Raw genomic sequence first — 25,405 nt, forward strand, 5'->3', positions numbered from 1 at the left:
ATGATCCCCTCTCACTGGGGCTATGGAGTTGCAGTGGAGGGAGGGCAAGGTTTGGAGATAGAAAATAAGCCTGTGAAAGAATAAACTGTATAATTTCGATAGAGTTAAGTGCAAGAAAACAGAGAAGGGGAGCAGGATACAGACCAAGTGGTGCCATGTACACATATACTAGACAAACCAAACTATTTGAGAACAACTGCATGTAAAACATCAATGGAAATCTTGGTCCGGAACCTAAGTTCCTAGTAGACTTCCCACCAATAGCACCTATGTGTAGATTTAGGGTTTGTTTTTATCAGAGTAGTTGGTCTTCTATTGCTTGTGGATTTAGAGTTGAAAAAGCAGTCGCCTTCTTGGAATTTAATGACTAGCTGTCAGGCATCACACTCCCAACTCAAACATGTCGCTTCCTTCTCACTGAGGATTGTACAGCACAATGCTAGGAACGGGGAACAAAGACGAAATGAACAGGAGTTATTCTGTATGTGTAACAAGGTTCCCGTAAGTCCGCAGAAGTATATCAGTCATATATTTAAAAGAAGGGGACTAAAATCAACAGATTTATTATATGATTAAAGAAGAAAGTCATATTTTAAAATTCCAGTCCATTTATCTCATTCCATACTTCATTGCTTTCAAAATACTGGGTTAGGATATATTTTAGTGTAAGATCATACCATGATGAACATACCCCATCTCTCTCCACCTCGGAGATAATCAGAGGCTGCCTGGGAGAAGGTGATATTTTAAAAAAAACTTGAAGATTTGAGGGTTCTTGATGAGATTTTTTTCCTATCCGAATACCAGTCTCTCTATAAAGATATCTGTGTGCACTGTCAAAATTAGACTGAGACAGTTTATCCAGATAATCGGGTTACAAAAGAGCACAGCAGTCTCTTTGCCAGGAACATGTCTATATTAATGCGCCTTCTTGAGGCTCTGATTTTGTTACTCATGACCACGTGACTACCATCCTGAAAAAAAAAATAGAATGAAAATCATTCTTAAAAGGGGGTGCAGTGATGGCTCAGAGAGTAAGTCACCTGCTGTGTGAGCATGAGGACCTGAGGCTCCAGCACCCACATATCACAGCTGGGTTGTGATGGTACCCAGCCCTGGCATGGCAGACATAGGCAGATCTTCGGGGCTTACTGTCTAGAAATGCTAGCACAATCGGTGAGCTCCAGACTCAGAGAGAGACCCTGTCTCTTAGGTGGCGAGTGACTGGGGAAGACATCTAATGTTGAATGACCTCTGGCCTCCATAGACACACATGTGCGTGCACCTGCACACACATGTAAACTCTCTCTCACATACACAGGCATAAAAGATATATTCTAATACTTACGTTCCTATTTGATGTATTTGGGAAGGAAAGAAGAAGTAGAACCTGCCCCCTCCTTTTTCTGGTTTTCAGTATATTTCCTTGACTATTAACACATTTCAACGGTCAGTTTTCTGACTACTTAAAAACAAATGCTGGAGAATCACCGAAACCCAGAATCTTTCGGTTGGGTTCTCTCTAGTGAGGTTAGGACTTACTGTGGGGCAGAATTATCAGTGCTCCTCAGCACTTGCCAGAACCAGCCCCTGCTATTAATTTCAATGCATTTTCATGGCGTGTTTGAAATTGTTAGTGGAATAAGCTGTTTTATAAGACCAAAGAATGCAGATGCAAAACTGCAATTGAATCTGCCTCTAGCCCTCTTCCAAAGTGTGTGTGTGCACGGAAGAACTTTAAACAGGGACAGCAGAGCACAGACAGGGCTTCACACACCAGCCAGCCCCAAGGGTCAGTATGTCTGGCTATAGAAAATGTTTTGACAAACTGTACTGCAGCCACTAGTTAAGGGGAGGCACTAAAGACGAGATCAGGACACACCGCATGCCTCCAATATCAGATTACTCTCATAAATACATGTAATTACATTTTCTAGTTAAAAAAATATAATTTTACCCAAAGACTGTGTATAACCCAGAGCCCCCCCCCACTCCTCCGAGTTGTAAACAAAGGAACAGAGTGAAGGAAGGAACGTGGAAGAAAGACACAACACAGATGGTGTTTGTGAGGAGCCAGGGCTGTGCTCCAGCCCCCGGTGGCTCTGAGCACATGTCAGCTCTACCACACATTACCTATGGCCTTGCAGAATCAGTTCACCTCTCCATTTCCTCCTATGGAAAACACAGATCATAACACTGATTTATATAGTGCGTGTAAAAAGCCTTTGGTTTATTTGACATACAGAGTACCTTCTATATGTTACCATTATTCTGAGTTTCATACACAGATTTATCCATTATAGACTATAGCTGGACCCTTAGCAGAGCCTGTGGAACCAAGATGTCAAAGGCCAGACCTATGAGAGCTAGTCCGCCCCACATTACTGTTGGGAAGCGAACAAGTCAGTTGGGATGGGGTTTGAAAAGTTGCTGTGTGGTCTTCTGACCTCCTGCCATTCTCTTTATCACCCGCGGGGAAGAAGGGGGGCATCAGATGCAGCTGTACCACAACCATCACTGTGTGAGCCAGAGACAGGACCGCACCCACAGCACAGCTGATGCTGGGGGCCACACATGAACTGGGAAGCTGCTCTGCTCTCGGCAAACCCAGAGCCAAGAGAAAGTTGGAAAGAATAATTACTGTCCTCACTCTAAGTCCCAGTACCTCTGCCTTGTGAAGCCCAGGCTTAACCCCCATGATCAGCCTCTTTAGTTCCTGCCTCCGGGAGAAAATACAGAAATGTTAGCAGTGGACCAGATGACATCAGCAAACCAGAATCCCAGCTCTCCCTCTCCTCCTGTGATTTAAGCAAAGGGTGATTAGAATGAATTCTCTGGGTCGACCAGGAGGAGCAAAATACTCAAAAACCCCTAGGATCGCATTCTTGGACCACTGCGTATAGATCCAAATCTCAAACTGCCCGCACTGTTTTCATTATGAGACAGACCTAAGAATGAAGACGAAGCATGGGAAGCTCGGGGTCCAGCTGAGAGGTAGAGCCCTTAGCCACCTGCCTGAGAGACCAAGGTTCCATCTCCACGGCCACAGAGCAGGGTGGCGGGCTCCAGAAGGCAGCCTGCGGAAACCCTCCAAGTGGACATTTGGGAACAGGTTGTGTTGATGTTTACATCCGCCAGCATCGCTGGGAAAGGATTCAGGAATTTGTGATACTTTACAGTAATTGCTAGCCCAACTGTCTCGTCATGGTCCTAGGTTGATTTAAATTCTAAAAGTAAAACCTTTTTATTCATCCTGACTCATTAGGAGCTGGTGCATCCTGTCCAAATATGCCAGATGTAGGCTTTGTGACTCATATATAGATAATGAGATTAATCTTCCGATACATGAAGAAAAAGTGGCATTGAAATCAGAACAAGTGACAGGCCATTTCTCTGCCTACACTTGGGCAGACCTGATCTCCTGTGGCTCTGGACACATGGTGTTAAAAATAATTAACCAGCCACAATCGCAAACTTAGGACATGTGGTATTGCATATGGAACTGTTGTCATGTTCTTGTAATTTGTGCATTTGAAATAATTTAAAAGAGGAATGCCCAATGTAGACACGGCTAGGAAATCAAAACAGAAAGCTAACTCAAGAAACGTTCACTATCTGAGACATCAAGTATAGCTGACTGAAAACTGCAGGCAGCTCTCTAAAGCCCTGATGGCCTTGAGTTTCTTCACCTGTTCTTTTCTAATTGTGAACACTTGGGAGGGAGACAGGTCATAGTCTGTGGCCTACATGAGGTGAAATGGCCAGGAGGGAGAGGACAGGATCAGAGTGGGAATGAATTCAGTAACATGCACAGAAGGCAGGGTTTTCCTGCACAGGGCAAATGATTACAGAGAGCAGGCAGGAAAGAAGGTGTTGACTCTTGGCAGGATATTTTAAAACAGGGTATTTTTCCACCTCGATGAATCTTTGGCGAATAAGAAACATGCTAGATACTGTTAGCAACCTCCAAATTTTACCTGGGACAGAACGCACAGCTCTGTCGACATGACCATGTGTTATATGACCATGTGTTATATGTTATGACCAGGTGTTATATGACCATGTGTTATATGACCATGTGTTATATGTTATGACCAGGGTCATGTGTTATACTCCACGTGTCCAGCCCCAGCAATTAATCAGAGACCAGAGCGATCACAGGGCTTAGCATGACTGCACAGCACTATACCAGACATTCCCAGTTTGCAGATCACAGAAACGCTTGTTTCAGACTCTAATCCTGTCTTTAAGATACAGCTGAATCTAAACACGAGTGTTTGGCTGTGTTTTGTTGCGTTGCTAAGTTACCTGATGATGCATTTGGGTTTGGAAGGGCTGTTTTGCAGCTTGCTGTTTCCTCCCATTGCAGGATGTACACAAGCAGCAGGGGCTTGTGTGCCATGAGTGAGGCTCATAAACTATGAAACATAAATGTTATTTTCATATCATGTAAACACTGGGCTCGAGTGACGAGGCACTGAGGAACCTCCACAAGCTAGACGTCTCACGCAGAATCACTGTAACAATTCAAACTTCATGCTTGTAGTGTGACTTTAAACTCTGAATTTCCCCCCACACACACACCCCGAAATAGACTTAACACAGGGCTGAGTTAAATACAGAAAGTTAGTGTTGTTGATTGTGTTTATGTTGGGATGAGGTTCCCAGGCTTAGTCTGGGCTTTACTTAAGAATTCACTTGATTACCATTCCACGAGTTAATAGAGCAGATGGGAATCAGAAAGTTAAAATCAAGTACAATTGCGTGTAGCTGTGCATAATTTCGTGATTCCTAGGGTTAGTTGGAATATTTAGAGGATTAAAATCTTCAGTGGTGATTCCGAATGAGCACCGTCTTAGTAAAGTGTTCAGACTTCATACCTGTCCTTTCTCCTGGTGTGCACAGATGAAATTTTCTCCTGGTGCACACAGATGGAACTATCTCCTGGTGTGCACAGGTGGAACTATCTCCTGGTGTGCACAGATGGAACTATCTCCTGGTGTGCACAGGTGGAACTATCTCCTGGTGTGCACAGGTGGAACTCTCTCCTGGTGTGCACAGGTGGAACTCTCTCCTGGTGTGCACAGGTGGAACTCTCTCCTGGTGTGCACAGGGGGAACTCTCTCCTGGTATGCACAGGTGGAACTCTCTCCTGGTGTGTACAGGGGGAACTCTCTCCTGGTGTGCACAGGGGGAACTCTCTCCTGGTGTGCACAGATGGAACTATCTCCTGGTGTGCACAGGCGGAACTATCTCCTGGTGCACACAGATGGAACTATCTCCTGGTGTGCACAGATGGAACTATCTCCTGGTGTGCACAGGCAGCATCTTTGCAATGATTCCACTGAATCCTAGACTTTATTTTTAAAGAAAGAGTTAAAAGTATATGACTTCTTACTCTGGATGCTTTCTAAAATATTCCTGTACTGGTTAGCAACACATTGCAATGTTTTTATTACATTACCTACTGACCTAGTGTGTGTGTGTGTGTGTGTGTGTGTGTGTGTGTGTGTAGGTACACACTTGCCACAGTGTGTGTGGAGTTCAAAGGATGGCTTGTGGGAATCAGTTTCTCCTCCCACCACATGGGTCCCAGGGATCAAGGTTATTGGATTGGTAGCAATCGGCTTACCCCTGAGCCATATCACTGTGTGATACAGTGATATATTTAGCCAGTAACAACAAAGTAATCAGACATGTCATCCTACCTCTTGAAGGCCAAGCCCTCCCCGTTTATATGTAGAAGTGAACGTTAACACATAAGTAGAAAGATCATAAGTGGTAACATCCTCCTCTAGCATGTAATCCTTGCAGCATCTTTGTGAGGTGTGCATATGTGTTCATTCATTTATCCTTATCTTGCCCAAAGTTGTAGAAGAAAACCAGAATTCAAATTGATGTTAAGGGGATTTTTTTTAAGCAATTCACATTTGCTTTCCTAAATTCAAAGTTAGAGTTTGAATTTAATTTATACTCCATGATCTTCTGACTCCGTAAATGATTGGTTAATATAAACCTTTCATGTGTACACAGGAAGGGTGTATTAATTTCTATGCATCCCACCACTGAATCAGAAACACAGATACAGAATCCACACCCCATGTCAGTATACTTAAAGCTGTCAATGAAACACAAAACATGCTCTTTCTTGTTCTCGGTCTCAAAGGGAGATCTTAGATTTTATGTGTTCATCTGACAAAGCATCTACCATGATTTATCGGTGGAGTAACTAATGGAGAGGGATCTCCTAAGCAAGTCAGAGGTGGATTTTCCCAGAGTGAGCGCCAATTTAGAAGGTTTTGATGACATTAACTTCCTGATTCCTAGCTATTCTAGAGAGTGTCAAATGTTTGCTGAGACATCATGAGCACCTGTGTGTAGCCTGGGCTTCAGGTACAGTGAGTCTAAGATCTAATGGGGGAACAGTCCTCTCCTAATTGTCCCCTCAGCGGTTTGTGGGAAAGGCGGTGTCTGGGCTCCGACTCTGAACAAGTGTTGAGTGCTAGAGACACTCACTGTCTAGTGGGAGGAGCCTATTGCATTCCCTTGTCATCCACCCCTATGTCCATAGTAAGAACTCTTCCCTGGTCTGCCTTGCATCCAATGTGTCTGCCTTTTCTGAGTGGCAGCATCCCTGGAGAAATCATGCTTGGGACGACCAGAGACCAAGGTTGACTGGATTCCTGCCCTCCGGGAAACCCTACTATGGGTTTCTGGCTATGATATCCTACCTTGTTTCTCCTAATGCAATCTGCCCTGCCTACTCTCAGCCTGAACACCAGCCCCCAACACACTGCCGCATTCCTGTCTATATTGGCGTCTTACTACAAGGGTTTCTTATCCATCCCAAGCTGGAATTCATGAAGCCTAATTATTAATGGCATTTCTGCTTCTCATGTCCCATCTCTTGCTGTTTCTTTTTTGCTTCTGAAGTTAGAGACAACTCATTCTGAAAAGTGGGAGAGGAACGCATTGATGTTGCTGCCCGTTAGTAATAGCTGAAACCTCCAGAGCAAGATCTGGTGACTTATTCTTGTCATCTGGGTCCCCTAAGTATCACATGAGTCTACTTACAATTTATTGTAACTTACGAGATAAATGCAACTTTTCATTAGTTGGGCCTTTATCTGTGAGCCACGTGTTCTGGGTATCCAGTCCTTCCTGGTTTTAAATTGCACACCTGTTTATTTTCAGAGACCACAAACAATGGCATGTCGTCGAGACACTCACCTTGTCTATGCACACTTCCTACAGGGTCCTCATTTTTTTATCATGCAGGCATCCCTTAGAGCATGGCTTGGGCAAAGCAATAATACTAACTGCTAATGGCAGTATTGCTGAGAAAACCTGATAGAAAACTAAAATCATCTAATTCTGATCTCAGAATTGGCCACAATAAATACAAATGTTTGACTACGAAAATAGAGGATCACAAGAGAAAAACAGTCTCCCGCTGTATTTTACAATTTGGCTTCATGTGCTAGGGAAACCTTACTTTGCGGAGGGTGTTATTTCGAATGCCATCCTAGAGAAAACAGACCCCTGTCACTGTCACCTGAGTTCTTCAGCAAATGGTTTCACTGGCCCTTCGGTTTGGTTATCAGTGGTACACGACTAAGAAATAATGTTTTAGGGATAATGAGATGCAGTACTTGCCAGTGTGTGATGGTTAGTGGTTACATGCATAGCACGTAATGTCTTCTCCTCATGTCTCTAACAGGGCCGTGTCAGTTGTACAGGACGGCTAATGGTACAGGCTGTCAACCAAAGAGGCCGCAGCCCCCGCTCTCCCTCGGGCCAGCCTCATGCCAGAAGGTATTTCCAATGCTCATTCCTGGGTTCCCTAGGCGTGTCTTCTCATTCAGTTATTGCTGCAAACCACTGTACCACAGTCAGGTTGAACACAATGACAGCGAACACAGACTTGAAGTGTGCGGTGTCTTTATTATGCCCTTTGCAGTTGAGGAATGGCAGGGAGCAAATTCTTGCCACTATGTGTCCAAACTCTTCAGATACATGATCTAAATGGGACATAATTTATTTAAAAAAAAAATGTGAAAATCAAGATTCAGAGCATTTACATGGCGCATGAACATGAGAATACTAGCAAAGAGAACACAAATGTTCAAACACAGGTCTAAACCAACATCCGTGTGTGGGCTGACCATTGTGCACTGTGACCTCTATTCTTAATCGGCTAGTTTGGTAAGTGTACGTTTTAAATCACTCGGTTCAAAACATAGCACAATGCGACTATAAATCCTATATGTTGGACTTGTCATGAGATTCTAGCATCTGGAAAATGTCTACACCCAGGTCTATGCCAGACCCTGGAGCAATGATGGCAGGCAGGCAATGGACCGTTTCTGAATAATAGTTTTGAATCTTAAGAGGAATATGATAAGGCAGCCAGCCCATCATACTTGGCTGTGATTCAGACACAGCCTCCTGAAATAGCCCGGAGCCCCACGTGCTCCACCTTTGGTGGAGAGATAAGTACGCAAAGTAGGTAAGCTTCAAACAAGTGGTGGCCATTTCACCCAGCGATTGTACCACAGAGCCCTCGCTTCCGACAAGGGCTGAGCATGCGCAGACGCGGCTCTGCGTTCCTTGTGGCAGCCCCAGCTCCCGGGAGCCAGTTCTGTCGGTGGCTGTAAACACGTCACTCTGTCCTTCTCCTCTCCTTCTCTTCTATATGTAGAACACACCTAAACTTGTCCACATATCAGCAGCTCCACAAGCCATTGTCGTCCAGTATATCTGTATTTAAGCGCACGCCGGGGAGACTTACAAAGTTTGACTTACAAAGTAGTCAGCGCCACCCCTGTTTAAAGCAGAAAAATTAAGCCTTTAGGCATGCAGACAAACTAATGAAAAATTAAACGTGCCTAAAAATGTAATTTATTTTCCCAAGGAACATGAAAAAGAATTTTGATGAGAAATAATTATATTTTTATAAAGTAAGAAATTATAATTATAATAAAGTAAGACATTATAATTAGGTACAAAATTTAAATCATAGTGAAAAGTTAATATTCATTTCTATTGGGAAATATTTGATTTTTAAAAGAGGAGAAAAATAAAAGCTGCTGTTACTTTAATATAAAGCTGGGCAGTGGTGGTGTATGGCTTTAATCCCAGAACTTGGGAGTCAGGGGCAAAATCTTGTTTGTTCCAAATAAAACTAGCCTGGTCACTCTGTAGAGTGAGTTTCAGGATAGCCAAGGCTATACAGATGTCTCAAGAAACAAACAAAATTAAAAAAAAAAAAGCAAACAGACAACAAAAAAATATCTAACATGAAGCTTTAAAAATTTCTGATTAGGAAAAAAAATTTCAATTATGGTAACCCCCTTCTCCATTTCCCATTTCTGATTTAGTAGACTGCTGATTGGGACTATTATATTAATCATAAACTTCCAAATGAAACAAGGTTTTTTTGTGGCATTTTCTGCGTGTAAATGTTGGGGAGTGGGCTTAGACCGATTTACCTCTTCTGGAAGTAACTACCGTGTATGTCCTATTGATCCGCCTGTCCCGTCTCTCGTCTCAAGGCCTCGCTCTCGATCAAGGGACAGTGGAGATGAAAACGAGCCCATTCAGGAGCGATTCTTTAGACCTCACTTCCTGCAGGCTCCTGGAGATCTGACCGTCCAAGAAGGCAAGCTATGCAGGATGGACTGCAAGGTAAGCGCGTCCCTGTGTGTCCGTGCCTGCGGCTTTTCTCTCTGTCTTTCCCATGGAGTCCAGGATGACCCCAGCTCAGGAGAAACGGACTCTGTGTTTATATACAGTAATCATTATGATTTTCTTCCCTTTTAAACTTTCATTAAATACGCTCTTTGCTCTGACCTAAACTCCAGGAAATCACTAAGTCTTACTCCTCCCCCACCTCACCCCATTTTATAGCAACAATAAATGTGACGAATCTCCCGTGCATCCCAGTCATCCGTTATCTCCATGATTCCACTGCGCTGTGCAGTTACTCGCCTTTTTATCCCTCTCTTTGCTGCATTACTGTCTTTCTTACATTATTGGTTAATGTTATTTAAATTAGCTTACATACTAACAGACTTCCTTAAGGCATTTTCATACATATTTAGTTTGGGTTGGTTTCTAGTTTCCTGCTCCTCCCCTCACCTACTTTGCCTCCCTATTCCCTCCTCTATCAGTACCCGCCCCGACCCCCGCCACCCCATGCAGGTACAGAGTTCACCGGGCATTTCTTAATCTTCAAAGCTTAAATGTGAATAGTTTTTAAATTATTTGGGCGCCATCTGCTGGTTATCTCTGGAATTGCAGGACATGAATACTAACTAGTGTTTGGTAGAGAGGTTTGAAAACGTTGCTGTTAAGATAGGTTTCCTGGATGCACTGTGCGCTCACCACGGCTAGTGTGAGGCTAAATAAATGATAGATAGATAGATAGATAGATAGATAGATAGATAGATAGATAGATAGATAGATAGATAGATAGATAGAGTGCTTACGGGTATTTCTAAAAGTAGGCCAGAGCTGTGGTCTTAATTAATTCCAAAAACATCACTGAAGATACAAGAGTAGAAATTATGATTCCTTGATCAGTGTGAGAAAGACGGTGAGTTGGAGAGATTTGCCAAAGACCACAAGACATTCCTGTGGTAGAGATGGGAGCATCACACGTGTCTCCTCATTCTTAGCCCGGCTTTACTCAATCCTAGTAATTTACTTTGAAGTAACCTAGTTTCTTAGGTAACTCCTTTTTTGGTGGGTAAGAACATACAGAAAAGAGTAAATGGATTTCTTAAAATAATTTGTTTTCTAATGTAGTGCCTCTTACATTATAAAACACAAGTTGAATTTCAAAGCATTACTTTATTTTTAATCAAGCACTAACATATTCAGGGGGCTAGGTGTAGTGGCGCACGCCTTTAATCCCAGCACTCAGGAGGCAGAGGCAGGTTGATCTCTATGGGTTCGAGGCCATCCTGCTCTATGTAATGGGTTCCAGGCTAGCCAGGGCTACATAGTACGACCCTGTCACAAATAAATAATGAATAAATAAAGGTTCCCAAGTTCACACCTGAGGGTCCGGGAAACATAACTCAGCCAGTAAAGTGTCTGCTGTTCATGTGTGAGGACTTGAATTCAGATCTCTCCAACACAACATGAAAAGCTGGTGCCCTGTGATCCACCGCCGGTGGGGTAATACCCAAGGCTTATTTGCTGGCGGTCTGGCCAGTCAGTGAGCCCTGAGTTCAGCAGGACACCCTATCTCAAAATGAGGTGAAGAACTGTAGACCCGATGTTGACCTCTGACCTCTGACATGCGCACAGGCATCCGCATGAAAATGCGCACACTACACACAAGAAGATCTATGTTAGGGCTACTATATGATCTCGCTGGATATAGATCCACAGGAAATGCAATCACAAGTCAGCCACCATGCAGTGTCCAAAATACAGATTCGGGTCAAGTGTCCGCCGCCAAGCAGATCGAAAGAAGAAACTGCATCATGGGTGAAAGCCTGGTGATCCGACGGGACATTGTGTTAAGTGAAATGACCCAGGCACAGGAAGACAAACACTACATGACCTCGCTTATCTGCTGCGATCTCTATACCATTTGTTATGAAATAAAACTCGGGGACAAAATACAAAAATAAGAACCTGAGACAAACATCGATGAGAACCCCGTCTCCGCCTGTCTCCCGACTCACCCAGAGCCTGGGCCGCCTTCCCGCCCGCCTCCTCCTCGCCGGAGACCACTCTTTCTCTAGTTTTGGGGAACTCTCTGATCCATTCTGACCAGCTGAATGCGAACCCCGCCCCTCGAGCCAATGTCTGACTTCACTGACCATCAGACCTCAGGACAAAATTCCTGCAACAGAATCTAAAGAAGCTCAGCCGTGGAGGGATTAAATGATGCTGACCGAGAGCTGGCCAAGCAGGACCGGGAAGGTGTCAGTCACACAGGAGACGCAAGTTCAGACACTGCTCACTGTGGTGACTACTGACAACCCTTCAAACACGTGAAGGCTGCAGACAGGAGGATGTAAATGCTCTTGCTACAGAAAAGAAATGCTCCACCCCTGTGAACACGCTGCTCGGCCCAACGAAACTATGCCACGACGCACATACTCTAGAGAGCATCGGTGTGCAATACACACAAACGGAAAATTTCATTTTCCATTTTATTAATAAGTAAATTTTTAATTTTGAAAGAACTTATAAATATAACCAATATGATGGTATTTCTAGCAACAAAGAAAATGATGGCATACTAAGATTGTTATTAATTTCGTGTTTAAAAATGGAACTGCCTGTCCCGGAACTAGCTCTTGTAGACCAGGCTGGCCTCGAACTCCCAGAGATCCGCCTGCCTCTGCCTCCCAAGTGCTGGGATTAAAGGCGTGCACCACCACTGCCCGGCGAGAAAAATGTATATTTTTAAAATGTATACTGAATTACTTAGAAGCAAAATTACATCAAGTCTGAGATTAATTTTAAAATATCAGCAAATAGCAAGAGTGGGTGTGGTTGGTTGATACATATCGCTCTAGTAGCCATGTTTTATTGCTCTAAACAACAGCATAAATGTCCTTTCATCTCTGCCTTTGAGAGGATATTGAGAACTAAGAACTCCTTGAACTCACTTTCCTTTATTTGAGAATCTGCTTAAAGACAATGTGAAAGTCGCTGGGTGTGGTGGCACAAGCCTCGACCCCAGCACTAAGAACACAAAAGCAGGAGGACCACACGGTCAAAGTCATCCCTGGCTACACAGTCACCAGCCTGGGCCATGTGAAACCCTGCCTCAAACACAAAAGGAGAACCAAACCTCTCTCCGTGTGAGTGAGCGCTGCCCACGGTTGCCTTCTTCAGAGCATGAGGCGTGTGCTCTCCTCTCCGCACCTCCACGTGGATCAAGAGCACAGCTCCTCAGACTGCAGCCAGTTTGGGATGACCTTCGTCTCCTGATGCTGTTCTCAGCACACACTGGGAGCGCTGGGATGGGAAAATGGGATTCGCTCCCCTTGGCCTGCGCATGAGCAATCCCGCCCACCGGAAACGCTCCTCTGTGCGCTGCTCTGAAAGGTCCCAGTCAGAGAGTTCCTGCGTGTCTATGATCAAGTGGGAAGGAGCTATAAACTCCTAAGACCTGGAGCCCAGATGGGAATATGCACTGCTTTATTCTGTGCGACTTCTGTGTCTTCCCCACAGGGAGAGGGTATCTGTGGAGAGCTGGGGGTGGCAACGGACTGCCCAACAACCACTTCCTAATTTCGCTCTTTCTGAAATCCCGTTCTCGTCACTTATTATTGAACTGCGCTTTCCCCTTACATTCTCCAGACTTCGACAGTACGCAGAGCAGATGCTTGGTTGGTAGTAGGAATAAACACGTGCCATGGGGCAGGATGGGATGTGCGAGTTCTCTGACAGATTTGGACGAAGGAATTATTTTATGATCCCATAGATGTCTCTTTGCGGGGAAGAGTACCTGATTTCTCACTAGTAAAGCTGGAAGGAGGGATGTCAGAAGCTCTTTCTTAATGCTCTTCTACATTAAAATCCAGGGCAGCGCTACAAAAAGCTGGCAGATGGCCGCAGGCCTTCGCAACATGTTACTCGCAATTAAATGTGTTTTTATCCAACCTCTGGCCACACCACTGCCAGGGTCTTAAGGTTATAGGATATTTCCATTGTGGTGCTAATTTGTCTATGACTTTCTGGGCAATTTCAAATTGCTCTTGTTATTCAGTTTCAAGGGTTATAAAATACTAATAGGTCTGTGTACTGCTGGCCGCATTAGCTAGCATCACCATGGCTATGGCCACTCCTTGGTCGGAGCTTTAGCGCTGAGTGTTATTGTTATAATGGTTGCACATCTTCTGTTTCCAAAGAGCTCAGAGATCAGTGCTGACATCACCTGGGAATTTTTATAGTCTTGGGTGAGGTAAGATGATGACAGAAATATGTTTTAATCCCTGTTTCACTTATCTCTGGATTGTTCTATAAGAAATGTTTAGTTGTGAGTCTGTCTCTGCATGCTTATGGAAACCATGGGAAGGTTTTAAACAAAAGAATAACAAGACAAAGCCATTGTTTGTGCCACCTAGTGTTCCACTGGTAAGGAAGGAGTGGCAGATAGACAAGCTTCTGGAACTTTATAGAGAGTCCAACAAGACTGTTTCTAACACACCATACAGTGTTTCAAAACTCAAGAGGAATTGATGCTGGATGCATAACTCTTGATAATTTGGTTGTTTTAGTATCCGAGAAATTTTACATGTATTTCCTTTCTGGCTTAGGTCAGCGGATTACCGACCCCGGATCTCAGCTGGCAACTAGATGGGAAGCCCATACGCCCTGACAGCGCTCACAAGATGCTGGTCCGTGAGAATGGGGTGCACTCCCTCATTATAGAGCCAGTCACATCCCGGGATGCCGGCATCTACACATGCATTGCCACCAACAGAGCCGGACAGAACTCTTTTAACCTGGAGCTTGTGGTTGCTGGTAGGTGGCCTGTGACTCCATCCTCACTGCCAGAACAAGTCAAACAACATGGAAACCATCCTCCATCATTAGCTAAAATAAGTCAAAAGTCTGAAACGACAGATTGTGTCACCAAATACAATGGTAGCATGTCGTGAGGCTTAGTCAATAGGAAGCATCCAGTTTTCTTACTTAGCATAGCCACTATTATTTATCTTTTCTCTCTCTCATCACCAAGCAAAGAAGGGAAGCAGATTTGGGCAGTTCACCTTTTCATGGCTGCAATAAGCCTAGTGTTCCATGGGGAAGGAGTGACTGGCAGACAGGCTTCCAGAACTTCATGTAGAGAGTTCAACGGACGAGTTTTAACAGGCCACACAGCGATTTTAAAACTTAAAAACATTTAAGCAATGTTGTCATCTCCACTCAATTCAGTATCAAGCTAAACTCAAGCTTGCCTTCTAAGCAATACTGTAGGCACTTTGTGTTCAGGAGGTTAGACTCTTTGACAAACCTTCGTGGAAAGATTTCTACTGCTCGGAGGAGTAAGGCAGAAGGAAGGATTATGATGGCCTGACCTCCGGCTATCACAAAGCTTGCCAAAGCACAGTTAAAGCTGGATTGACATTTATGTTAGCTTGGCCAGGCCTTGAATCAGCCCTGTGTGATAATCACGACTTCCTGGGCTCCCCCTTAATGAGCTAAGATTAGACTCAAGACAGCCTCTTGCAAACACTCCATGAACCACCCAGCTTCTCCAGTAGAGAGGCAACGAGAATAAAACTGAGAGATTTTACCTATAAAATCCAGATTCTAATAGCAGAACCAACTTGTTTTTCCCACAAAAATCTGGTAAATATATGAGAAATGCTGTCATTTCAACCAGGCTTTTAAATGTGCACATTATTCTACCTGCCAACATGGTAGGTTTGGCTTCATTATTTCTCTAAGTTCAAATTAAACTGTTCATTTTTCTCCTATTAAACATACCCATTGGTCCTATTTGTCCATCCGACGTGAGGGTCCCAAAAACAGACATGGGGACACGCTTCAGCGCTCATGTAGAGCAGGCAGTGCACACTATCACGGATCAAGGTCTTCACCAGCAGGTATCAGTTTGCATCCCGCTAGCTGTGTTTAAAACCAGCCTGAGAATCCCAACCGCGCACCAGTGACAGCATGCACTATCTGGAGGAGCACACTGTGCACGGCACTGCCTGTGCAGGACTTCATCCGCATTTTTCCAGTTTAATCCTTAAAAGTGCTGTGACACCTTATGGTCCCCACTAGTTGAGATGCTGAGACATCTCTGGTCGTCAGTGGTGACACAGGTCGCAATATGCGAACTAGTCTCTGATGGCAAAGACCTGGACTCACCTTAGTGGGCAGGAAGCTGCGTATCTTTAGATTCATTGTTAGGAGCTCAGCTGAAATTAAACCTGATTCTTTCTATGAAATTGTTTCCACCAGTGATGCAAGAAATCAGCTTCCTGTTGGCTTGTAATGTTCAGAATATTACTAACAATAAGTCCTTTTCATTTTGTTTATCAAGACCGGGTTTCTCTATGTAACATCCCTGGCTGTCCTGGGACTCACTTTGTAGACCAGGCTGGCCTCGAACTCACAAAGATCTGCCTGCCTCTGCCTCCACAGTGCTGGGATTAAAGGCATATGCCCATGCTGCCCAGAAAGTCCTGACTTTTAAAAGACTAAGTAATAAAATCCTATAAGATAATCATAAAGTTGTGTTCAAGGAACACAAGTTAGAATTTGTAATTTACCGCTACACATCCTTAGTTTATAGATAACTGTTTAAAATTGCCAAATTAGATAAGCGTGCCTTTTCTGCATGCATTTCCCCCCAATCCTTTAAACCCTGTGTGGTATGTCTCATTGCATTATGAGTTCCAAATCTTTTTTTTTAATTTATTTATTTATTAAAGATTTCTGCCTCCTCCCCAATCTTAAGTCTTCAACATAATCGTTTCAGGCGGCAGCCAGTGAATCCTAGTCCTGAACCACTAGGGGGCAGCAGTAGATAAAGACTGCGCACTCATTCTGACTTAACTAGGAGCAAAGCTCTCGCGGGTGCCAGCAATGACTCTGAGTCTCTGAGGCTTGTCAGGCAGGCTTTCTGAGGAGCAGATGTCCCGGGTACTGTGTGGGCCTATCAGTCTTGAATTAATTGAGGGAATACATGAATGGAACGAAGCGTACAGACCTTTGCGTGGGGAGAGAGCTCACCTCTTAGCCATGTGGAGTGAAAAATGGTGTCATTTCTAAAGCCTCTGAATTCCTTGCGGTGACCCTTCTGTATGCCGCTAACAGATAACTCATCTCATGTTCTCTTAGCTAAAGAAGCACACAAGGCCCCCGTGTTTATTGAGAAGCTGCAAAACACAGGGGTAGCTGATGGGTATCCAGTGAGGCTGGAATGCCGAGTTTTGGGGGTACCACCACCTCAGATATTTTGGAAGAAAGAAAACGAATCACTCACCCACAGCACTGAGCGAGTAAGGTAAGACGACACAGTGGCTTCATCTACCCACAACTTGTGTAGCTGTAGGGCCAGATGAGCAGATACGCCGGCTACTGCATGCGAATCGGTGTGGAAAAGCCATGCTACTGTGGACGTGCAAGACAAGAGTTACCCTTCGTCCAAATGTAGGTTTAAGCTTTCAGAAGGTAGCAATGTTGGTATGTGGTGAGCATGTTCTGACTTAAGCTAACTGCATATTTGAAAGGTGTGTATATCAAAAAGAAGAGATAGATTCTTTTGCTCCAGTGGCAACAGCCTCGTCTGTGGCTTTATAAAGGTTAGGCCCTCCTCGAGGAATAGTGCATAGATTTATTCCCCCTCTTGAGATCTGCCCCACTCCCCCATTAACTTAATGAGGCTAGCTGCCTCTCCAGAATAAGTATGATCCTATTAGCCGCTGCTCGCACAATTCTGTTTCCAATGACCTAATTAAAAATGATGTTTCGTGTCCAAAGCCACTTTGGAAAAAATCTAGAGCTCTCTCTAATGGCTTTATCTTTCTCTGCAGCATGCACCAGGATAATCACGGCTACATCTGCCTGCTCATTCAGGGAGCCACAAAAGAAGATGCTGGGTGGTACACTGTATCCGCCAAGAACGAGGCGGGCATTGTGTCCTGCACTGCCAGGCTGGATGTCTACAGTGAGTGCTGCCTCCTTTCTTCTCGGTGCATTTCACACGCTGAACGATTAAGAACTGGATGTCAGAATGACATATCACATTTTTACTCTAGGCTTTATGTTCTAAGTTTATACTCCAGCATTTTATTTGCCAAAAAAAAAAAATTCATGTTACTCTTTCTCTTTCTGTTTATAGTTTCCCGACATTAATAGCGAAACCCCTCCGGGAGAACAAGCCCCCAAGTATCGCCAGGGTCTTTGATTGATTAGCGAGACGTGCATGTTGGTTTCTCAGGCTGCCTAGTCGGCTGTGGCTTCCTCACTTGAGCATTCGTAGGGCTAACAGTGGGCAAAGGCGTATGCCTTTGTCACGTTTTCTTCTTCCTGTCGTCTGTGAGTGACTGCCTCTTAACATCTCTGCCTGAGTCCCAAGCCTCTCGCCGTGTCCTGCTGCAGTCTGAACTTGTGTTCCTTGATTCTGGAATGTGGGCTTACATAGCGAAGTGCTTCTCTCATTAATACATCTCAGGCAGCACAGCAGTGGATCCTTGAATGTGTATGTGTGTGTACATGCATCCTAAATTTAAAGAACCACCAGCTCAATTGAAAGGCTAGAACAACAGCATCATATGATCAGTTGATATAAGAAAAACCACATTTTAAAACAAATTCCAAAATTTTACTTCTGCTTAAGAAAGTAATAGTCCTTTGAAAGCATCCCAAATGCCTGATTCTTTTCCATTTATTAATGTTAAAAATCAATCTAGAATACCTAACTATAATTATTATTAAAAGAGAGGAAGATGGGTCAGATATAAGAAGCTTATCAACTGTTGGAGACTTCCCAGCGCCGCAGATGCCGAGAGAACAACAGGCCTGCCTCTGTCTATGCTCACTCATAGACAGTGACTTGTGACTCCTGTGAGGAAAATGCAGAAGGACCTCTAAGTCATCCCCATCTCTACCGGGGCTGCATTCATTCTTTCACAAAGAATATGTTTATGGGGCCCTGGAGAGATAGCTCAGCAGTTCAGAGCACTTCCTGTTCTAGCACCTCCTGGCTTCCCGAGCACCAGGTACATACTCAGTGCACATGCAAACACACAGGCAACACACTTAAACACACTCTGTGCACACGCACACACACAGGCAACACACTTAAACACACTCTGTGCACATGCAAACACACAGGCAACACACTTAAACACACTCTGTGCACACGCACACACGCAGGCAACACTTAAACAAACACACTCTGTGCACATGCACACACGCAGGCAACACACTTAAACACACTCTGTGCACACGCACACACACAGGCAACACACTTAAACACACTCTGTGCACACGCACACACACAGGCAACACACTTAAACACACTCTGTGCACACGCACACACACAGGCAACACACTTAAACAAACACACTCTGTGCACATGCACACACGCAGGCAACACACTTAAACACACTCTGTGCACATGCACACACGCAGGCAACACACTTAAACACACTCTGTGCACATGCACACACGCAGGCAACACTTAAACAAACACACTCTGTGCACATGCACACACACAGGCAACACACTTAAACATACTCTGTGCACACGCACACACACAGGCAACACACTTAAACACACTCTGTGCACACGCACACACAGGCAACACACTTAAACAAACACACTCTGTGCACATGCACACACGCAGGCAACACACTTAAACACACTCTGTGCACACGCACACACGCAGGCAACACACTTAAACACACTCTGTGCACATGCACACACGCAGGCAACACTTAAACAAACACACTCTGTGCACATGCACACACACAGGCAACACACTTAAACATACTCTGTGCACACGCACACACAGGCAACACACTTAAACACACTCTGTGCACACGCACACACAGGCAACACACTTAAACAAACACACTCTGTGCACACGCACACACACAGGCAACACACTTAAACATACTCTGTGCACATGCACACACGCAGGCAACACACTTAAACACACTCTGTGCACATGCACACAGGCAACACACTTAAACACACTCCATGCCTGTGCATACACTAGGGCAAAACAGTCACATATATAGAAAACAAAATCTTTTTAAAGGAGAATATGTATGGACCTGATATATAGCAAAAGACATTAGTTTTGTGAGTGTGCTTTTGTTTTTAGAGACAGGTAGTTTCTCTGAAACCCAGGCTGACACGTAACTCATTGTGCAATGCAAGCTGACCTCAAATTTGCAATAATCTCCTGCCGCAGCCTTTCAAGGGCTGAGATTGCCAGTGTAAGCCCCCAGGCTCTGCTAAAAGCCATTCTGCATTTATTTAAACTTCTAAGACATTTCCAAGCATATCTTTGCTAAAAAAAAATCTTCATTTGCTGTCTTTCTTTGTAGCCCAGTGGCAGCAGCCGCCACAGACCACCAAGCCAAAAAAAGTACGGCCCTCAGCCAGTCGCTACGCAGCACTTTCGGACCAGGGACTAGACATCAAAGCCGCTTTCCAACCTGAAGCAAGCCCATCTCACCTGGCACTGAACAGCGGCTTGGTAGAAAGTGAGGACCTGTGATTGGCACCCCGTTGAAGCTGAAAACTGATTGCCATTGCTTTGACCAACATACTCCTCTGTCACACTATGTAAAAGACAGAAGTATACTTTTGACTTTAAGAAATTTAAAAAAAAAACACCAAAATCATATTTTTCTTACTTGATAGAGAATCTAAGTAGGTGATGCTTATAGAAATGTACACATTGCACAGAAAACTCACAGCTGTTGTCCAGGTTAGAACTTACAGAACTGTTGTGATTCAAATGGTCTGAAATGCCAAAATGCCGAAAGAAATCAACTATTCAAAGGTAACCACGATTTAAGTTACCTACAAGTGCCTTCAAACACAAGCTATAGGTGCTATCGTGTGGCGGCGTGGGATGTTAGATGCTATAGGGATTCTAAGGTGCAGGGTGTACAGATGGCTCCCGTGAACCACGTGCAATAGGGAAGGGTGGGAATGAGAACCGGGACGAAATCCGAGCGATGCCTTGTCTTTGCAAACTGCTTGTGTCAAATCAGGAAGGAGGAATTCCTTGCCTTCAATTTCATCCATATCACTTTTCTTTTTATGCTACTTCAGTACGAAGCTTCCTTACAATTCGTATTAACTAAAAGACTAAGTCAAACTTAAACAATTGAAAGTGTTCTCTAGAAAGTCGAGATGATTCACAGTTCATTCCACAAGAGGCATCGGAACCACCCAAATGACCAAGGCAGGATATATTCGGAGGGAAGGGGTTTGGAAGGCAGAGAAAGAATGAAGGAAGGAATTGCTACCCACACAGGGATCTCAGATCCAGGTTAGAGGAAAGCGTCGGGAGTGGGCCAGGCTCCTCTTTGGTTTTCTTCTAAACCTTACAATCATAGATGCAAAAACACTGCCGTTAGCCTGTCAAGGACTCTAGAGGGGTCATCTGGAAGTCTGGAGCGCGTGTGTGGTGAAGACTTCCACGTAGCTGAGTGTGTAGTTGATGAAGTTAGTGTGTAGAGTAAGTTGGACATGGTTGAGATTGCAGGGGTGGCATGAACGAGAAGTAGCCTATAGGGTCTAGTCTGCCTGAGGGAAATGGATTCTTTAGGGACAAAAATAAGCTCGTGCTACAATGAGTTTCTTTTCCGTTGGCACTAAGAGGTGGTAAATGGAAACTTCTAGTTCCGTTCGCTTCTCTGATGCCATGGAACCTAGCCTGAGAAGGGCCAGGCTCGGAGCACGTACAAGGCCAAGCTGCAAAGACCGCTTTTTGATTCTGCATCAGCTAAATGGAGTCGATTCTGACCAGACTTGATGACTTTTAAGTCGGAACCAATATTTTTCTTTTTTAAATGAGAGAAAATAATTTGGCCTGATAGTATGAAACATGAGGCTTTAATGGTACTTTGCTATGAGAAGAAAGCACTGTGTTCCTCATGCAAAACCTGTCTATTGTTCATTATTTATAAAGTGTCGAACGCTCTTAGCTCATTTACTCAACCCTTGCACCGTACTTCGAGCAATCTTGTGTCTGTGACCACCCCATGTATTCCGTATTACTGTTCCACATGCACAGCCTTCTCCTTCTGTAAGGACACCAACCAACCGAGCTTCAGCAGGCTTGGGCACTGCGTGCAGATGTTCTATACAGTGTGGCACAAGACTCTGCCCACACGCACATTGCTAATGGGGGATTTAAGTAACCATGCAGGGTCTGATGGACCTATCTCTGTTGTAGAATTGTGACCTATATTATATCATACTTGCCAAATTTTTCTGAATGTGACTTTTTTTTTTTTGCTAATTTGCTGGGCTTGGGATTAACTAGCATTCTTTTGCCACCTTTTATGTTGTATTTATGAAAAAACATTTTAAAAAAACAAAGTACTGCCATACTTTGGATTGTTGTGCTGTTGTAATGTGGACTTAACATCAATAAATAAATATTTAACGAACAGTAGTTGATCCTTTGTGATGCTGTGCTCGCTCTGTGGCTGCTGTACTGGTAGAGTCAGAAGCATCCTGTTTCACTGTGAGAGCTGGGGAGATCAGACATTGGGCATGAGATGGCAAGGTCCCAATTCACTGTGTAAGAAGAATTGACATCAGTGTGTCACTGGCTGCAGTCTCACCTGGTGCTCAAGTAGTTAAGGCAGAATTCAGAAGTTCCTTGGCGTTATGGGACAGAGGACCCACTTAGTCTGCCAGCCGGTGGTTGCTCTCCTCTCTCAATGGTCATGGCTATTTCTTCCCCTCCGTCTTCAAAGCCAGAAGGGAGGATTCCCTTCATGAAGACCCTCTCATGCTTTGATTCGGGTATAGAGAGTCCATTCCCCTTTAAAAGTGCATCTGAATAGATCAAGCCAGCCCACACAATCTCCTTTCTAAACAGCAGTTAGTGCAGAAGCTTAACTGTACCTTCAAATCCCTTTGATGAGATAGGGAGCTGGCTCACCACATAAATATTTGCTGGATACGAATGAAAACCTAAGTTCATATCTGCAGCACCTACCTAAAAACGTGGCCGGTGTACCCTCAGTGCTAAGTGGGCAGCAATAAGCCGGTACCTGGGGCTCACTGGTCGGCCAGGTTCAGGGATCTTGTCTCACAAAATAGAAGCAGCTGAGGAAGAATCCTGAAGTCAATTTCCGGCCTCCACATGTACCTGCCTGGGCAATTGTACCCATGCTGTGTGTACACCATGCACACACATAAAAGAAAAAGCAGCCTCTTTTGAATAACACCAAGATTCAGGCTCACTTGCATAGGAGAGGTGTGTAAGGCAGCTTACTGATTCTCAAAAATAGTTCAGCAAGCAAATAAAACCGGAAGTACCAGTTATTCACCTGGGTTGTTCAAGGCAAGTGAAATATTGGGATTTCACCTATAATGTCTGGCATTTCGTTTTTACAGCATCAGATTTATTCTTTATGTCGAAATTTCATCTAATTACAGAGGTTTTCCACAATACTATAAATGGCAGGAATCATCTGATTCTTTTTTTTTTTTTTTAAGAACCCTGTAGATCAGTTCTTAAAGTAGTTCTCGCTAGATTAGCTATCAGGAACTTACTAGAAATGCAAGTTCTTCAGTGGTCCCCAACTCTTCTGAACCAGAAATCTGAATTTTGAGGTCAGACAGATGACTCAGCAGGTAGACACTTGCCAACAAGCCTGATGATTTATCTGTGTCCAGTCTCTGAGACCCACATGGTAGGCGAGACTGGCAGAAATATTTAAATAAACACACATACGAATGTTTAAAAAGTTAGAAATCTGGGTTGTTCTCAAGTCTTCCAGTTCCAAGTCATCATCTGAGGAGGGTTGGTCCCTTGTTCCTTCCCAGCTTAGCTGACTCTCAGAACTGTGCTGCTGCCAGACCCTGGACAAGCTGTTAACAAACTCAGTCACAAGCATCTCTCAGAAGATGTCCATGGTTCCTTTGGTTACTTCATGAGAACAGTCTCTGCTAGTGAGGTGATCTTCAAGAGGCCTCAGGATCTGTGCTTCTGTGGAATCAGTGGCTACAGCTCAGCAATACGCTGTGTCCTATCACCAAATTCTTCCCAATCTGAGTTATTTGACCTCATTGTAAACCCTCTCTCAAAATATGTACATTACCTAGCAAATACAGTGTGCTGTCATGAAACTGAAATAAACACAAGGGGCACCTCCGTTCAAATGACACTGTTAGGGTTTTGAAGCAAAGGGGTACTTCATGTATCTATACACACACATTCCCAGCCTAATTCAGACTTCACAGAGTTCTGCTTGTTTGTTTTAAAAGTATATGCCCATAAGGAAAATGAAAAAAGAAGAGACAAATGCCAAAAATGGAGAGATGGATACTTAAAACTGGCCCATAAAAGCTACCCAACAAGCCGGGCGGTGGTGGCGCATGCCTTTAATCCCAGCACTCGGGAGGCAGAGGCAGGCGGATCTCTGTGAGTTCGAGGCCAACCTGGTCTACACGAGCTAGTTTCAGGACAGGAACCAAAAGCTACGGAGAAACCCTGTCTCGAAAAATAAAAATAAAAAATAAAAAAAATAAAAAAAAAGCTACCCAACAATTAAAGGAAATGTCATTTAAAAAGGAAAAGAAAACACTGTTTCCCCAAAACAGAGCTCATAAAAGCCTGTAGTTAGCATTATTTGCAATCACGCTCATTCTCTCACAACTATGTCAACCAACTTCTAAACTTCTAGTGTTAATAACACTTTTCCTCCACAGAACGTTATCTCCCGTGTACTTTTTCTCAGAAGTTACTGCATGATGCACTCCTTCCAATGAGACAAGCCAAGATGGAGGACTGACAGAATTTTGAGAACAAACAAGAAAGATACTGCTTAGAATTCATGTCTCAGAATAAAATGGATTAAATACTAATACAGGGCTTGAAAAATAAGATTTTAAAAGTACATCATGGGCACCATATACTACCAAATAAAATCCCCAGTCCCAGGAATGGGTTACATCTTTTTGAGTTGTTGACCAGTGGGGTCTCATAATATTAAATTATTGTCACTATTACTGGTTACTCTCCAGACTGCTGAAGACATCACATACTTACCTTGTCAAGCATAAGAAAATCAAGTGGATGCTTACCCAGAAGACTCACCCTTACTGGCTACTCTTCATGGTGCTGGAAGGTACTGTACATAGTATGGAGGGAGAAAAGCAATCATCAATATCACCTTACTACTAACCTGTGAGTTACAATAATTAAACTGCCTGCAAGGTATGGCAATTGATGCAATAGTGGTACAAGTGTCATAGAAGAAACCAAACACTTTTTTTAAAATGGATTTAAGGTCCACTCTGTTAAATGGAACTCATACATGGCACCATCAATGAGCCAAAGCAAAGCCAGAGAGATTATGGGCCTCAGGATAAAACCTACTACAACACTCAGCTACATCAGTGGCTCTTCACCTGTCAACCATGACCCCATGCAAATCTCTATCTGCAAAAATATTTGCATTACAATTTATAACAGTAGCAAAATTACAGTTATGAAGCAGCAATGAAAATAATTTGATGGTTGGGGCAGTCACCACAATATGAAGAAATGTATTAAAGCGACACAGCATTAGGAAGGTTGAGAACCACTATGCTAAATGAACACAGCAATAGGGTTCCAAATAACATATTGGTGTGCCCATAGATCTGTGCATTCTTCAACGCTCATCACAGAAGTTACTTCTTGCTGTAGATGGTGTTTAACACA

At 43.9% G+C, this 25,405-nt stretch overlaps 2 protein-coding genes across 4 annotated transcripts in view; one reads left to right on the top strand and one right to left on the bottom strand.

Moving 5' to 3' along the window:
• Positions 1 to 22,135, top strand: part of Palld (palladin, cytoskeletal associated protein) — a 230,164-nt gene extending 208,029 nt beyond the window's left edge. For all 3 annotated transcript variants that reach the window (XM_041674110.1, XM_041674111.1, XM_041674112.1), the window contains 6 exons: positions 7,721 to 7,815; positions 9,555 to 9,687; positions 14,292 to 14,499; positions 16,831 to 16,996; positions 17,526 to 17,659; positions 20,052 to 22,135. In XM_041674110.1, the coding sequence (XP_041530044.1) occupies positions 7,721 to 7,815; positions 9,555 to 9,687; positions 14,292 to 14,499; positions 16,831 to 16,996; positions 17,526 to 17,659; positions 20,052 to 20,224 (909 nt within the window). In that variant the 3' untranslated portion in view covers positions 20,225 to 22,135. The remainder of the gene's footprint in view (positions 1 to 7,720; positions 7,816 to 9,554; positions 9,688 to 14,291; positions 14,500 to 16,830; positions 16,997 to 17,525; positions 17,660 to 20,051) is intronic.
• The window catches only part of Cbr4 (carbonyl reductase 4), a 59,064-nt gene that overhangs the window by 10,599 nt on the left and 23,060 nt on the right, over positions 1 to 25,405 (bottom strand). The gene's annotated exons all lie outside the window — the stretch shown is intronic.

Source organism: Microtus oregoni, unplaced genomic scaffold (genome assembly GCF_018167655.1).
Source record: "Microtus oregoni isolate MIOR12 unplaced genomic scaffold, Mior012 000025F_ref0000491, whole genome shotgun sequence".
NCBI lineage: Eukaryota > Metazoa > Chordata > Mammalia > Rodentia > Cricetidae > Microtus > Microtus oregoni.